Below are 18,624 nucleotides of genomic sequence, written 5' to 3'. Positions count from 1 at the left end.
TGGACACTACAGAAGCATTGTCGTCCTGCAGTAGTCAGATATGTTGAATTTATATTTGACCATGATCATTGGGCATCACCAATGTAGATCCAAAGGGTATAAGAGATGATTAAAATGAATAACAACATGATCCTGGTTCTCTGAAGAACAATATTTTTTAATGATACGGGCATACAAGCTTCTGATCAGAGTGATGTCATCAGACCAGCTATCCTTTAAAAGAGTCTTTTGCTCTGGAGCGAAGTTGATCACCAGAAATGTTACCTCATGAAGTAGTGTTCACACAATTTCACTATCATGTGTAAGTCATAATTTAATACAGTTCATGGAAGTATTTTTATATAAAAAACTGAAGATGGCTTTTTTAAAGTGTAAAATGCTTCTGGGTGCAGAAAAAAAATAAAAAGTTAATATGCAGCATGAAAAATGCATTCTTCTTGTTAACTACTGCAATTAATCATTTTCAGTTTCTTTTGTGTAATTGCTACAATAATTTGAGAGTATGAAAAATAATTCTGTGAACTGAAATAATTATTCCGAAATATTTTTTTATTATATATTGTAACGGGGAAAGGCAAATAAAATTTTCTAGTAGCTGTTTTTTCAGTGTAACAGGGTGACACACATAACTGTTATTAATATAATCATACCAATTAAAATGATCTCTTGTACCTTAAACCTTTACAGTATCTCATATACCGTCTTCATCAATTTGCTCTTTCTTGGCCATAATGTTCTCTGCCAGTTTCTTTTGTTTATATAGTGCTTCTGTATATAAAGAGAAGTTAAATGAAAATGAGACAAATGTCAACAAAATAAGTAAACTGTTCATTATTTCAAAATAATCACCATAACTGTTAATACACTTATCCCACTGTGAGACAAAATTATCAATGCCTTCATGGAAAAATATTTACATTTTCCTATGGAAACACAACTTTATCGAGGCATGCACATTTTCATCCAACGCAATCAACAGCCACAAGTATTTTTCTTCAGAGCTCCAAAAATATGGAAATCACATGTTGAGAGATTTGGACTATACAGAGGCTGTTAAGGGCTTCCCAGCAAAACTTCCACTGCTTACAGAAAACAACTGTGGTAGAAGTTTCCCTGGGAAGACCTCCATGCAGTCCCAATCTCTCCCCATGTGATTTCCATATTTTTGAAGCCCTTAAGAAAGACATTCATGGCCATCAGTTGTTTAAGATGAAGAAGAACACATGTGGGTACAATTATAGTTCTTCAGGCAACAGCAGATATTTTTCCGTGAATGTATCAACCACCTTATTGCACAGGGGATAAATGTGTTAACAGTTATGGTGATTACATTTGAAATAACAAACATTTTACTTACTTTTTTCCATCTGTCTCATTTTCATTTGACTGATCATTATATTAATCTCACATTTCAGGCTTCCCTTCTTAGCTTAGTACTGGCCTCTCATTTGAGGTCTTCATGTTCATAAAATTGATTCTCTTTTCTTCAGGGGTTTCTTTAATTTAGTTGCACCGATGAGCCAAAACATTATGACCACTGCCCACCACAAGACTGACAACTGCTGCTGATTGTGGGGCAAAGGAGACTAAAAATTTAAGGTCAAGAGCTTCCCATTCACACTCATGAATGGAATCAATGGACCCCATCTGTCTGCATTTACAGTAAACTGGATGCATATATGTAATAAAGGTGTTTGTGAAGCAACTATCTGAGGTGGGAGTTGGGTACCAACACAGTATTCACCCATTTGGGGGGGGAGGGGGGGGGGGCACGATTGGGAGGGGGGATTGGGGGAGAGGCGGGGGAAACTGCCTAGAAATAACATCTGGACTGCCCAGCACACTGGCCCTCACCATTAATGCCCTGGGGTGCCTTCTTGTGTTCAGGGTACTTTAACATGAGCAGCTACTTGGTGTGGAGAGTCACAAGATTGAATCCCAGCTGGTGGTGTTGCAAGCATGTGATGCAGTGAGGAAAGTATAGAAGTGGAGTAGATGTGAATGGGGAATGATTCCAGCAACAATATGGGCTGTAATTGGGAAAAATCCATTCACGTAAGTGATTTTGATAAAGGGCAGGCTGTTATGGCCTAGCACATGGGGGAGCACCTTGAAAATCATGAAGCTGGCTGTTTAGGTGATTAAGTAGTGCTACTGTGAGTACTAGGGGATGTGGTTGAAGCTGGTGAAACTGCAATCAGGCAGCAAGGTGTTGGATGTCGATGCCCAATCACAGTAAGTGCACGTTGGAGGCTTTCCTGCTCCGTACAGCAGGATAGATCTGTGCCAGATCTGGTAACAGAGTACAATGCTGGTTCAGGCATAGGTGTTACAGAACACACCATTCAGTGCACAATGTTGAACATGAAACTCCACTGGAGACAATCTCTGTGTGTTCTCATGTTGCCCTAATTATATCAACAGTCTTGGTTGCAGTGAGCATGAAATCATTATGTTTTGACTGTGGCACTGCTTCTTAGGTTAGCCCATCTGCCCTGGCAAGGTCATACCACATAAGATAGGAAAAATCAGCTTTTAACTGTCCTGAGGCCAAAATCTACATGCAAAGCAAAATAACATCAATTTTTAATTTTCCTGCAGCCAAAAACTGCACAAAAAACAAAACGACATTGGTTTCTAACTGTTGTCATACTAGTGTAAAATATGTTCAGTTTACTGTCCACCATTTCCTGTTTTTTTCCCTAAGCTGAAATCAAGAAACAGCATGTTCCACAACAGATCAGAGTGTCTCAGGGGTCACATTCAGAGTGTGTTGTGCAGTGTGTGACCCAGTACTACAGTGTTCGTTATTGGAGAACTGAACACAACATCTTCCAGATAAAGCCACAGTCAGAAATCACACAGATTAAGATCAGGTAATCTGCAAGATCAACCTTTAGGGAAATGATCACTGATAATTTTAGCATTTCTCAAATGCCTCTGCAACAGCTCCTTCATTGGCAGTGCAATTTGTGGAGGAGTGTCATCTTCCATAAAAGTGGTCTTATCCACACATCCATGCTGCTGTAAGGTTGGAATGACATTGGTGCACAAGACTCTCATAGCATTTACCATCAGTGGTACAGGTAACAGGACCCACAGGATTCTTCTCCATGAAAAATATATGGACCTATGATAAATGATGTTGTCAACCCACTCTACACAGTCACTTTTGCAGAATGAAGTGGTACAATCTGATGTGTGTGCCGATTTTCTGTGGCCCATATTCTGCAATTCTGCTTGTTGATGTGTCCTTGGAGGTGAAAATAGGCTTCATCTCTCCACAGAATTTTCCATGACCATTGATTGTCCACTTCCATATGAGCAAGAAATTCCAGAGTGAATGTTTGTCTTGTTGGCAGGTGAGCAGTAAGCAACTTCTGAACCTTGGTGATTTTGTATGGATAGCAATGTAGGATGTTTTGCAGTACGATTTTATGCACCATGCTCAGAGGAATGTCCAATATTTGGGCAATTTCCTGTGCACAGTATGTTTGTACACCACTGCTTGGCCCCTCCTGCAATGCTGTGGCCATATCTTCAAGAGTCATTCAATAAATTGTTTTTCTTCCTCCGCCACATTGAACTTCAAAAGAACCTGTCTTTTCAAATTTTGTAATTATTTTCTCCAGAACCTTAGCAGACATCATATCAATGACTTTTTTCATACTCTTGAGTGCCCAGAACTTCTGTGGGACTACTGGCACACAATTCTTGTTCATGGAGACAGTCATGTTGGGCATCTCGGATGCAAATTGAGGAACAGTAATGTTCCATACATCTGTTAGTGTACATATTCTTATGCTTAAAGCATTGGTCAAATTATTGATAATTTTTTTGTTCCATGATGTTTCTCCCTGCATCAATTATATACTGTTCAATCTAACATCATACTGAGCTGTGGTTCTTTTTCTACAGCAGTCTGAAATTGGAACTTTAATTGTGGGCACCCAAAACAACAGATAAAACTACAATACAGTAATATAAAATAATAACAATTTTGCAGGAATTAGATGGACTGTAAGTCCACCTTATCACTTGATGCATATAGGTCTTGTGGGGTCCAAGGATTAGGCAGGTTTCTGCAGAATAGGAGATGTTGTGGGCCCTGCTGGTCAGCATGCTCACAGGATTCATCTTTATTCATGAAATGCTACTTTCTAAGGTTCAGCTTGCATTGTGACACTCACGTTCTCAATTAATTTAGTGCCTTCCATGTCATGTACAGTAGATGAAATCCCATGGCAGGTTCCTCTTTGACATTCTCCAGAACCCTTTCACTTAATAAATTTCACCATAGCTTTTTTTGGCAAGTTCCAGGTGCTAATGGAACTGCTGATGTTGTGCACATGAAGCTCCTCCTTGACATTGCCCTAGGTTTTTGGGGTTCATGTCTGAATGGGGGGGGGGATGTCTGAGATTGATTTTCTGCCCCCCCCCCCCCCCCCCCCCCCCCCCCCCCCCCCCCCCGCCCACGCCGCCCGCCACGCATTACTCGTATTTAATTTTGTGTTGACAACTTGGAATTCAGCTGACCAGAAATTCTTTTCATTCTACCATTGCACTTCACAGATTCCTGCTGCATATAACTTCAATCTATACATTTCTCTTTTCAAATTCTGCATTGCATCTACATGATTGAGGGATCTAACATTTCATACTCTGACCCATAAAACACCAGAATGAAAACATCTTCCTAAATATTCCCTCCCTGGTGATTCAAAGTGAAAACTATTTTATCTCCAAGATAATTTACCCCAGGTGGATGGTATCATTATTAAATGATATGGGACAGCCACATGACATTGGGAAATATAATGGCTGTATTCTCATTGCAGTTGGCCATTCATAGTACCAACATCGGACGTCCATATTGGCTAATGTTATAAGGCCCTCATCAGACGAATATCCTGACTGTTCTACATCTACATCTACTGGATACTCTGCAAATCACATTTAAGTGCCTGGCAGAGAGTTCATCAAACCACCTTCACAATTCTCTATTATTCCAATCTCGTATAGCGGGCGGAAAGAATGAACACCTATAACTTTCCGTACCAGCTCTGATTTCTCTAATTTTATTGTGGTGATCATTCCTCCCTATGTAGGTTGGTGTCAACAAAATATTTTTGCATTTGGAGGAGAAAGTTGGTGACTGGAATTTCATGAGAAGATTCCGTTGCAACAAAAAACGACTTTCTTTTAATGATGTCCAGCCCAAATCGTGTATCATTTCAGTGACACTCTCTCCCACATTTTGCAATAATACAAAACATGCTGCCTTTCTTTGATCTTTTTTGATGTATTCCGTCAGCCCTATCTGGTAAGGATCCCACACCGCGCAGCTGTATTCTAAAGGAGGACGGACAAGTGTAGTGTAGGCAGTCTCCTTAGTAGATCTGTTACATTTTCTAAGTGTCCTGCCAATAAAACACAGTCTTTGGTCAGCCTTCCCAATACATTTTCTATGCGTTCCTTCTAATTTAAGTTGTTTGTAATTGTAATACATAGGTATTTCATTGAATTTTCAGCTTTTAGATTAGACTGATTTATTGTGTAACCGAAGTTTAACGAGTTCCTTTTAGCACTCATGTGGATGACCTCACACTTTTTGTTATTTAGGGTCAACTGCCACTTTTCACACCATTCAGATATCTTTTCTAAATCATTTTGCAGTTTGTTTTAATCTTCTGATGACTTTATAGTCAATAAACGATAACGTCATCTGCAAACAACCGAAGACCGCTCTTCAGATTGTCTCCCAAATCATTTATATAGATGAAATGAAATGTCATGTGATGAGGGCCTCCCATCAGGTAGACCATTCGCCTGGTCAAAGTCTTTCAATTTGATGCCACTTCGGTGACTTGCGCGTCGATCGGAATGAAATGATGATGATTAGGACAAAACAACACCCAGTCCCTGAGTGGAGAAAATCTCCGACCCAGCCGGGAATCGAACTCGGGCCCATTGGATTGACAGTCTGTTGCACTGACCACTCAGCTACCGGGGGCAGACATTTATATAGATAAGAAACAGCAAAGGGCCTGTAACACTAACCTTGTGGAATGCCAGAAATCACTTCTGTTTTACTCGATGACTTTCAATCAATTACAGTTGCACAGTAATTTAGTAGATTAATCCTACTACCTTTCTTGAATATTGGTGCGACCTGTGCAACTTTCCCTCCCCCACACACCATTGGGAGCCTTGCGGAGTATAAATGTAGATGCAGATTTACTACAAACTGTGAACTCTCTGACAGGAAATCACAAATCAAGTCACATAACTGAGACGATATTCCATAAGCACACAATTTCACTATGAGCCGCTTGTGTGGAACCATGTCAAAAGCCTTCCAGAAATACAGAAATACAGAATCAATCTGAAATCCCTTGTCAATAGCACTCACCACTTCATGTGAATAAAGAGCTAGTTGTGTTTCACATGAATGATGTTTTCTAAACCCATGTTGACTGTGTGTCAATAGACCATTTTCTTTGAGGTAATTCATAATGTTCAAACACAACATATGTTCCAGAATCCTGCTGCATAATGACGTTAATAATATGGGCCTATAATTTAGTGGATTAATCCTACCACCTTTCTTGAATATTGGTGTGACCTGTGCAACTTTCCAGTCTATGGGTACAGATCTTTCATCGAGCGAATGGTTGTATATGATTGTTAAGTATGGAGCTAATGCATCAGCATACTCCAAAAGGAACCTAAATGGTATACAGTCTGGACCAGATGACTTGTTTTTAGTAAGTGATTTAAGTTGCTTCACAACTCCAAGGATATTTGATATTTACTTCTATGTTACTCATGTTGGCAGCTGTTCTCAATTCAAATTCTGGAATATTTGCTTCATCTTCTTTTGTGAAGGCATTTCAGAAGGCTGTGTTTAGTAGCTCTGCTTTGACAGCACTGTTGCCCATATATCTACTGACAAGTCTCCTGCCCTTCTTCAAGACTCCAGCCTCTCAACAGGATCTCTCCAATGTGATTTCATACACAGAAGTAACAGCAATCAATCCAGTCACCCTCAGCAATTATTTTCCATATAAGAAGACAGCTAACAGTATGAAGAAAGTTTGCTGCTCATTGAATTGGAAAGGCATTGAGCAGTCAGCAGCTGACAACAACATCAGTGATTCTTAAGAAAGTTAACAAACATACACAGAACACATTCTTAACCATCTGTGCTATCAAGCCTACACACCATGCCACTACATTCAGGGGTATGCTTCCTGGAGGGAGGGTCACGATAATTATCCAGTTTTAATTGAAATCATACTATTAGAATGTTTCTGTATCATGTATCAGTTATGAAAATAATTACATTCAATGCTGGTTATAAAAGTACACTGCATGCAGTTTATTAATGACTTTCATGTTTCTGATAATGGTAATTTTAAATCGGAGCTACATTTTTACTCTTGTATCGATTGTTGGTAAAAGGCAATCAGTTCAACCATCCTTGACAACCATTTTTTATACAGAAACACAACTAATTGTGTGATGACAGTTTGCTGCTCATTGAATCTGAAATGCATTGAGCATCAGAAAGCAGTGTTAGTCATTCTTAAGAGAGTTGACAAACACACACTCAAACATTCATTACCACAATTTTCTTGCATTCACACATTCATACATTCTCTCTCTCTCTCTCTCTCTCTCTCTCTCTCTCTCTCTCTCTCTCTCTCTTTCTCTCTACAGTATCCATTGTTCTACATGGTACAAGATATGCATAACATTTCTCTAGTTTGTCATCTGATTACATTATTTACTGCATTTCTGAGTTACATAAGGAATTAATGTTTCAGGCCTCAGAAGTGTGCTTTGCACTAATAATGTGCATTTTAAATTTACTGAAGTACTTGTAAAGATAGTATGTTTGGTGTCTATACAATAACTTTTTTCTTAATGGTATAAAATATTGATACATACCCACCATCCACACATATACAGACACAAGCAGACATATATGTCTGCTTGTGTCTGTATATGTGTGGATGGATATGTGTGTGTGTGTGTGCGAGTGTATACCCGTCCTTTTTTCCCCCTAAGGTAAGTCTTTCCGCTCCCAGGATTGGAATGACTCCTTACCCTTTCCCTTAAAACCCAAATCCTTTCATCTTTCCCTCTCCTTCCCTCTTTCCTGATGAGGCAACCGTTGGTTGCGAAAGCTAGAATTTTGTGTGTATGTTTGGGTTTGTTTGTGTGTCTACCGACGTGCCAGCGCCTTCGTTTGGTAAATCACATCATCTTTGTTTTTAGATATATTTTTTCCCACGTGGAATGTTTCCCTCTATTATATATATAAAGAAAGGTGATGAGACTTACCAAACAAAAGTGCTGGCAGGTCGATAGACACATAAACAAACACAAACATACACACAAAATTCTAGCTTTCACAACCAACGGCTGCTTCGTCAGGAAAGAGGGAAGGAGAGGGAAAGACGAAAGGATGTGGGTTTTAAGGGAGAGGGTAAGGAGTCATTCCAATCCCGGGAGCGGAAAGACTTACCTTAGGGGGAAAAAAGGACGGGTATACACTCGTACACACACACATATTGTAAATTGGGATATGTCTGTGTGTGCGAGTGCATACCCGTCCTTTTTTCCCCCTAAGATAAGTCTTTCCGCTCCCAAGATTGGAATGACTCCTTACACTCTCCCTTAAAACCCACATCCTTTCGTCTTTCCCTCTCCTTCCCTCTTTCCTGACGAAGCAGCCGTTGGTTGCGAAAGCTAGAATTTTGTGTGTATGTTTGTGTTTGTTTGTGTGTGTATCGATCTGCCAGCGCTTTTGTTTGGTAAGTCTCATCATCTTTCTTTTTATATATATATATATATATATATATATATATATATATATTTTTCACACATTTATTTACTTATACTTACGTATATAAGCCAGCTTCTGGCTTCCATTGTGTCTGAGTAAAATCATGTGTATCAGATAAAACTGTCTTGAAAACTTAGGTCCAAAGTTTGACATAAAAATTAAACATTTTTTTGTGTTGGCTGTAACAAAATTCTCACTTGTGTTATGTTTATTGTATCAAAATTGTGCTTGTGTCTTGATATATTGTGTATTATATCAATCCTAGATATTACTTGTGTGTTTTAGAAACCTTTGGCTACAATATCCTCATTCAAAGTTAATAGTTCCTTAATTTAATTATATATTTATTTGAAAAAGATATACTTCTGAGAATTTTGTGATTCTTGCAAACAAATATTTTTAAAATTTAAGAGCATTGGGCATAACCTACTTTGTAGTAAATCATCATTTGTGATTTACTGTCACTGCAGTTAACTGACACATCATGTCACATTGGTCTTCTCTTTCAACAGGCATGTTTATAGTAAATTAAATCTATTATAGAATTTGTTAATTAAAAAAGAATCAATGAGACTAATTTACAGTTATTTAATTACTGTTCTGTCAAATATTACCCCAGGTACAATGTAGCCCAACTGTATTTTCTGTTTTCAGACATGGGATGAGTTAGTTTCTGTTCGTAACCAGCTGAACATCAACCTGACTACTATAAAGCAACTGGAAGCTGTTATGAATGGGTGTGTTGGAAGGGCTACTGATAGTCATGTACCAGAGACACCAATGGTACCTCATATACTATCCTCTCCTGTAAATACTGATGATGATGTTTGGTTTGTGGGGTGTTCAACTGCATGGTTATCAGTGCCCATCCTGTAAATACTGTGTCCTATACAGGAAGCACAGGAACTATCATTACTTATCTACTTGACCACAAGTGATGTGTCAATGGTAGGTCCAGGTAGCCTGTGAAGGAGTAATAGGGACAAGGGAGGTCTCAGAATGTTATATCCAACCCCTTAACCAACAAGTCCAAGGAGACCTCTTTCACCAAAACTAAAACAGATTCAGTGAGACTTACTTTACATATTGGCAAAAGTGCTGTGTCCTGCACCAAGGGGAGGTAAACACAAAGGGGCTAGTTGTCAGCAGTTCAAACATGACGTTACCCATCAGCAAAATGGCAGCAAAGGGTGGGAAGGAACAGCATGTGCACTCATTGTCTATGCCTGTGGGCCTCATTCAATGGGATGAAAAGGCAATTTTGTGAGAGTCACTGAGGGAACAATGGCAGCAAAGGGCGGGAAAGAACACTATGTGCACTCAGTGTATATGCCTGGGGACTCATTCAGCTTGTTGAAGAGGCTGTTCAGCCAACCATTAGGGGAACTGAGTGTAACCTACTACATATTGCAGAGCACATTGGATCAAATGATGCCTGTCATCTGGGTTCCAAAGTCACACTTGGATCGTTCTTATGACTGGCAGAGAGGTATTGCTCAGTTTCAACAAAGCTCAGTTGCTGCAGCATTTGTCTCCCAAAATGATCATTGCCCTCAGGGTTTGAATGAACCATCCAGTCCAGATAATGATAGTTGTAGAGCAGACCCAGAAGTAGCAGTGTAAGATTCAAAAAAATGTCCTCCACAGGAGAGAGTATTAAAATTCTAGTGGCTAACAGCTGAAGTATTCACAATAATGTTCCAGAATTTGAATCACTCCTAAAAAGCAGTAAAGCAAACAAAATACTAGGTATAGAAAGCTGATTAAAACTTGAAGCTGGCATCAGTGGGATTTTTGGGAAAAATTGAATTGTATATCAAAAGGATAGGCAACTGGAAAACAGGTGGTATATTTATTGCAGTAGACAAAGAACTCAAATCTACCAAGATAGAAATTGAAGCCACATGTGAAATTGGTTAGGCAAGTCTCAGTATCAGGGGTGCCATAAAATTATAACTGGATCCTTTTGTTGTCCACCAGACTCACCTCTTAATGTCACTGAAAACTTTAGAGAAACCCTCAGCTCTCTTGTATATATGTTCCCCGATTATACTGTAATCACTGAAGATGTCTTTAATTATCCAACAATCAAGTGGGATAATTGCAGTTTTCTTAGTGGTGGGGTATCACAAGACATCCTGTGAAACATTACTAAATATCTTCTCTGAAAACTACTTAGAACAGGTAGTTTCGAAGCGCACCCATGATAGAAATGTATTAGCTCTAATGGCAACAAATAGACCAGACCTCTTTGAGGATGCTCACATTGAAACTGATATCAGTGACAATTGAGGAAGTTGTCATTTAAATTACCTATCACACACATTTAAAAGAATAATTGATCATGCACGGGATTGATATGTACCAAATAAAACAGTTAATCATGGAGGGGGAGCTTCCATGGTGACAATGAGCATAAAGAAACTTCTGAAAAAGCAGAGAGTGCTGCATAATTGGTGTGAAACAAGTCATTGGGTTATAGATAGGGAGATGCTTAATGAAACACATTTGACTCTCAAGAAAGCAATACATGAAGCCTTCACTGACTACCAAAACAGAATACTGTCGAAAGATCTCTTGCAAAACCAAAAGAAATTCTCGTCATGCGTAAAGGCTACTAGTTGCACCACAGTTAATGTCCTGTTACTCAGAGTTGAGACAGGAACCAAAACTGTGGGTAGTACTTTGAAAGAAGTAATGATTAACTCTGTTTTCAAACTTCCTTTACAAAAGGAAACCCAAGGAGAATTTTTCAAATTTAATTCTCAGAACACTGACAGGATGAGTAAAATAAATATTAATGTCAGTGGTGTTGAGAAACAGTTGAGATTGTTAAAAACGAACAAAACTCCAGGGCCCAATGGATTCTCTATGAGTTTCTATCCTGAAATAGTTTGCACCTTCTCTAACTACAACCTGCTGTAGATCCCTCAAATAAAAAACCATGCCCAGTTGTTGGAAGAAAGCACAGGTCACACATGTCTACAAGAAGGATAGCAGAAGTTACTCATGAAATTACTATCCAACATCCTTGAAATTCATTTGTTGTAGATTGTTAGAACATACTGAGTTTAAGCATGATTAGGTACCTTGAAGAGCTTGACCTACTATGTGCCAGCCAGCAGGGTTTTACCAACATCGATCATATAAAACTGATCCTCATTTCTCTCACATGACATAATGAAAGCCATTGGTCACGGCAGTCAGGTAAATGCAGTATTTCTCAGTTTACAAACAGCATTTGACTCAATGTCACATCTATGCTTATTTTCAAAGTACCATTGTATGGGGTACCAAGTGAAATTTGTAAGTGGGTTCAGAATTTCCTGGTAAAGACATGTCATGTTACCTTGGATGGAGAGTCAGCAATGATGTAGATGTAACTTTGGGTCTGCCCTGGAGAAGACGTTGGGTTCTTGCTGTTCATGTTACGTATTAACTGTCTTGTGGTCAAAATTAAAAGTAACCTCAGACTTTTCACAGGCAATGCAGTTATCTGTAATAAAGTGCAGTCAGAAAGAAACTCCACAAACAGTCAATCAGAGCTTGAAAGGATTACAAAGTGATGCAAAGATTAGCAACTTGCTGTAAATTTTCAGAAATGTAAAACTGTACACTTCACAAAATGAGAAGAACGTAGCATCCTATGACTATAGGATTAATGAGTCACAGCTGTAATCAGTCAATTCATACAGATACCTGGGTGTAACACTGTAGAGCTATGAAATAGAACAGTCATAGAGGCTCAGTTGAGGGTAATGTGGGTGACAGGCTTTGTTTTATTGGTAGAATACTAGGGAAATGCAATCAGTTTACAAAGGAGATGGATTAAAAATTGCTCGTGTGGACCATCCTAGAATATTGATCAAGTGTGTGGAGCCCATACCAAATAGGACTGACAGGGGACATTGAGTGTATACAGAGAAGGGCAGCATGAATCATCACAGATTTGTTCCATCCCTGGGAGAGTGTTCCAGAGATGTGGAAAGAACAGAATTGGCAGACTCTTGAAGATAGATATAAACTATACTGAGAAATCCCACTTACAAAATTTCAAGTGCTTGCTTTAAATGATACTCTAGGAATATGCTACAACCCTCTACTTCTCACTCTATCAGGGATCGAGAGGACAAGATTAGATTAATTATAGCATGCACAGTGGCATTCATTCAATCATTCATCTCATGTTCCATATGTGAATGGAATGGCAAAATGCCCTAATAATTGGTACAATATGGCATAATCTCTACCAGGTAGAGCTTGTGGTCTCCCTAGTGGGGAAGGCTGTGACATTTACTGGACAGAAGTAACCTAAACGTCAGGTTATGCTATGGAGCAGTCTGTCACCACAACCATGAATTCAGCAGAATGGGGGTGGCAATATCACACTAACCAAATGTTTACATACTGTATCTTCTTTCTGTTTCATAATCAATATCTGAGTAACATAAAAAGCTAACTCCAAAATAAAATCTATAGGTAATGTAGCTTATTTATCCCCCAGTGGCACATTTCCCAATGGTTTACCACAACAAATCATAATAAAAGGCAAATTTTGGAGAAATCTTTAATGTGGCATATATTAGCTTCATTGCATGCTTGTAGTTTTTGGTATTTTCATTTCTAAACTTCAGATGTTTAATGTTTTGTACACTCAAACCACAGTGTTTATGACTTTGTGTGATGTAACAGTGATGTTTCCATGATGTCATTGAACTTTTGATTGATTGGTTGACATGACCAACCTGAACAATTTCCATGCAAATGTGCAGACTATATTTGTCATATTTACACTTGTGTATCACAAAAATATGCATTTTAAATCATACAGTGCACACAACCACTCAGCTGCATTGTATGTTGCTCTGTTAAAATTGCGTGTGTACCCTTGCTTGGATTTACACTATTTTTGTTCTCAATTAATGTCTATATCGAATCTGGCTGCAGAAAGTTCTTTCACTTTCATCCTAATGACATGTCACAAAATTTTGCATGGTAAATTACATATTGAATTCATAATCTGTCATTTTCAAACAGTTGGTATGCTGCTGTTATTCACAAGAAAGAAGACTCTCTAAACTCATGCATAATACACTTACAAAATGCATGTTACCTGCAGTCAGAAAGCAAGGAAACTAAGGTAATGGGACATATTTCATACAAGGGGTATATTTTGGATGCTTTTTCCTTTAATCATTCATGAAATTCTCACTAGGTGGTGATACTTCTGTTACCATACTATAGTGCACTCTGGTGAGACATTGGCAAACATATTCCAACATTGGATAGAATTGCTAATGGCAGAAACAGAAAAACTGTCTAAAACTATCAAAACAATAATACTAAATGTTGATTAAAGATGTATCAACTCATAATAGGGATGCAGAGAAAGTGATTTGATAGCGAAGTTTCAGGAACTCTGTTCATTTCCTTTTAATGCAAGCAGTGGAAGGTGAAAATTGAGTGCAGGTTGGTAGGGCACACTTAGGCCGAAACACCAGACGCCCAGAAGAGCTGCACTCTGAGGAAACCGCACCCCCAAACCTCTACTATATAGAGCTAAGCAGGAATTCAAGACACAGCTGTAAGACTAGCTACTACCTATTCGAAAAACATCATGTGAAATCAGACATCAACAGTTCTAAAAATGTTGACTGGCATTACTTAAATCTGTGTAGGAAATATGTGAAATGCTTTCTGATTATTTAAATTTTGAAATACATTACTGAGAAATTTATTTTAATGCATGTTTTGGGGCAGCTCTGCCTCAGAGCCTTTACTGCCAAGCCACATCTGCTCTCTACCATGTACGTCATAGAGGTTTGTAGAGTACAGATTTAGATGCAGAATAAATATTTACAATGACTGAGTTGTATGTAATCCATGATGGGAAAGATACCACACTGCTGACCATGGCTGTAGCACCATGAAGATAGCATGCAACAAATGTCAAATTGGCATGAAGAGCATGCAACATGCTTGAATATGTAGATTATTAGTATTTAAGGAAAACTATCCAAAGTAGGTGAGAGAAACATCATCTCAATTCCATAGACAAGGAAAGAATAAGCAATGGGTTTCTCATTCAGAAACTTCATTTATATGTTGGTTGTTTGTGAGAAGATTGTCTTGTTCCTCATTTAAGTAGGAGAAATGTCTACTACCACATGTTTGAATCTGACAACAGCAACATTGTGGTCAGTCAAGTCTGCAGTGTATTGTTCCACAGTATTGCATCTTGTGTTGATAGGGATCCCATAATTTGTCATGCAAATATGGGATTGGTGGGTTTAGGAAGGTCATATTCAATGGCATGCAGGATTCAGTGCTGGCAAGGACAAACATATAGTTTGCATGGCATTGCAGAATCATACATCCATGTCATATACTTTGAGTCAGGAAATGAGCTTTTTTGCTGTAAGACAAATATCCACATGGTTGTGTGATGACACTTGGAACACTATGAACTGTAAGTGCAGCAACCAATTGTCATGGTATCAATTGAAAATGTAACACAGAGACAGATGCACCGACAGTTGCACACCAAATGATGACTGGACAGATGAGGGGCACCACATCATCTTTCCAGATGATTCCCAGTTCTGTGTACAGCATCACAATAGATATAGCTGTGAGCTGAGGCTCTGAGGAGAATGAACATTCCCATATTGCATTCTTCATTCTTCATTGTTATATGGATCCACACACCTTGTGTAATGATGCAGGGTACTGCTGATATGCTATATGATAATCTCTGGTTTGTATAGCTGGTAATTTGGACAGGATCTGCTACATGTCTGACACCCTAAGGCCAGTGTCTTCACCTTGTCATCAGTGCCTCTGTGATATTGCCCTTCAACAAAATAATGCAAGACTATATGTTGCCCATGCTGTCCTGATCGAACTTGATACCGAGTGTGTTGTGCAGTATTCATGGTAAACAAGTTCTTCAGATCTCCCATCTATTGAAAACATTTGGTCACTGGCATCAGGAACACCATTTGCAAGATACTACAAGCAATGAATTATGGCACAAAGTTAAAGTGGTATGGAATGAGGTACTTGCAGTTGTCATCCAAGGTTGGTCAGACTCAATGCCCAACTGAGATAGAGCTGTTGTTGCTGGCAGAGATGGCAGCTCTGTGTAATAAATTTGGTGCCCTGTGACCATCCAAATTCTCTAAAATTTTAATTAATTATGCCTCCTACTATACTAAATGTGCATAGTAAGTAAAAAGACATTAGTTGCTAACAACACACATTATACATTTTTAATAATCTACAATGTTTTTTTAAAATATTTCTTAAGTACAAATTTAATTATGCGAAATGATTTTTATGATCAGAATTCTCTAATATAAATTGTCACATGACACAGCTTATAACAATTGATGTAATTTTTATTATCTAACAAAGTGCTCATAGAATGATGTATATCCAGATATGATGAGTTTCCATGTATTTTACAATGTCATCACTATGGAATCAGATACAGTGTTTCGTATTGTTACATGATTACCTTTGATTTTTCTTCATCTTTATCTGTTTCAGACTATTCTCCTCCAATTAACGAATCCCAGAGTGAATATTATAACAATGACAGCAACTACAATGATCAGCTGCAAGTGTCTGAACCAAAATATAATTCAGTGTGCCAGAAAGCCAAACTGATGAATTCACCTTTAGACAAGGCTTCTCTGAATTCAGAAAATATCAGGTATTGCACATTACTTGAAGATCCTCAAAATCAAGATCAAGATACAATAAAATCCACAAAAAAGGGAAGAAGAAATGAATTTATGAATTTTTCCACTTGTGGTATGAGTACAATTAGTGCAGACAGATGTGACGGAGATTCAAACTACATCTCAAAAGTTGGAGTAATGCATGAGTCTGATAGAAATAATGAAATTGCTGTTATTTCCACCAACATGCAAAATAACACAGAGGAAGAACTTCTGGACAAAGAATATGAAACTTCAGACTGCTCAATGAATATCAGGCACAATTTTCACTGTAATATCTGTGGAAAAGTATTTAAATTTCAGGCATCTTTATCTCGACATAATAACAAATTCCATGTGACTAAATATCAGTGTTCCACTTGTAACAAAGTCTTTTCAAGACAAGCGTACTTGACAGTTCATCTTTCAAATCCTGGTCGAGCATGTTATGTTGGTAATTTTAAAGAAAGTAAACGAAGTCTATTAGAACTAAATTAGAATTTTTATTTTGCTTTGAATAAATACAAAACTGTAAGTTTCAGAAATGTATACAGTAAGGAGATGGATAATGTTCAGCAGTTAATGAAGAATTACTATCAAAGTTGTTATACTTTGCAGTGTGATCTTTTAATTTTAGATACTATTCATTGTAGTATTTGATGTGGCGTATGTAATTACTATCCTAAATAATTATAAACAATAAGAAAACAAAACAAATTAACAAATAAAATTCTCTATGTATAACTTGTGTGAAAAATCAATGCCAGTGGCAGAAACAGGGACCAGCCCTTGAACTGGAAAGTGTGGAAGAAGCACACATAAACAGTTCTGGCTGTAGCCACTGTCTAGTGCAGTGTTTTGTGTGATACACATTGGAACAGGCTATTAGTGAATTATTATTTACTGATACTTAAACAACTCACTTAGTAGTAGAGGCACTGAATTGTTGATAGGCACACAAACAGTACTCAAAACATCACTAGCTTTCAAATAAATCCTTTTTTGAGCTAAAATACATGTACACACACATACATATTTATGCCAATGGAAAAAGTGCTCCTGTTGGAGCACAATAAAGGTGTGTATGTTCCTCTTTAAAAGACTCTGACAAAAAAGTAGGGAACTAGCTGCCTCAATCCTCATTCTGCCTCCTCACCGCAAATGTTTGACGTGGGAAAATATTCACTCTCTTTCAACACAGATCACTCTAAATTCTTTTACCTAGCCTCTCTTTGTAGTTAAGCATTCATACTCCCATTGATTTATAATATATCTCACTGCCACCATTTGCTCTTTCACTTACACTATTTGCTTTTGTGTTTCTTTCCCATTGACACTGCCTACACCATACCCCAGAAGCTCAAAAATTCTGGGGGATCCAATTTATTTTTCCCTCTACACCATGTGTTTAACATTTCAGTCCAAAATTCACCATTTTCTATACCTACATGTTAAAGTTCGCCAGTGAGGGAGGATCTGAAGCCCCAAGCATAGTATAGTGCTCAGGCATCTGTACTATTCATTTCCACTGCCTCCTCTCTCTTTTGCTCTGACTGTTTCTATCTTGGTCCATCTCTTTTTCTTTTTTACTGCCACTTTCTCTCTCCCACAACCACTGTCTCCTCTCTCTTTCCCTCTCACTGGCACTGTCTCCTCTCTCTTTCACCATTACTCTGATGGGAGCATTTTTCTGCTGGCTTCCTTTTTGCCCTCTATAGCAGGGTGTGCTGTTAATATAAAAGGAATTGTGTAGATCCTATTCTGAATCCCATGCCACTTTCCTTGATGTTGATCTCATCCTCACCAAAGGTCAGCGCTACACTCTTCTGTTCACATTAAGTTTACCAACAAACAACAGTACTTACGTTTTGATAGTTGCCATTCTTCACACACAACCTTGGCATTCAAGGCAAACATATTTGCTCAGATGCAGACACTTTACAGAAATACAGCACCATTTTCATGTCATGGTCCACTAGACATAATTACACCACCAGACTAGTTCAAAAGCAGGTTCCCTGGGCCATCACATCCAATCCTGGTACT

The 18,624-nt window shown here is 38.3% G+C and overlaps 1 protein-coding gene across 1 annotated transcript in view; it reads left to right on the top strand.

Annotated features, from left to right (window-relative positions):
* The window catches only part of LOC126184979 (protein tramtrack, beta isoform-like), a 393,339-nt gene extending 376,091 nt beyond the window's left edge, over positions 1-17,248 (top strand). Inside the window, exon 5 of the mRNA XM_049927683.1 lies at positions 16,406-17,248. Coding sequence (XP_049783640.1) covers positions 16,406-17,076 — 671 coding nt within the window. The 3' untranslated portion in view covers positions 17,077-17,248. The remainder of the gene's footprint in view (positions 1-16,405) is intronic.
* The last annotated feature ends 1,376 nt before the right edge of the window (positions 17,249-18,624 follow it).

The sequence above is a fragment of the Schistocerca cancellata genome, chromosome 1, assembly GCF_023864275.1.
Source record: "Schistocerca cancellata isolate TAMUIC-IGC-003103 chromosome 1, iqSchCanc2.1, whole genome shotgun sequence".
NCBI classification, from domain to species: domain Eukaryota; kingdom Metazoa; phylum Arthropoda; class Insecta; order Orthoptera; family Acrididae; genus Schistocerca; species Schistocerca cancellata.
The sequence above is the reverse complement of the archived record's forward strand: the minus strand, read 5'-3'. Positions and strand labels throughout refer to the sequence as shown.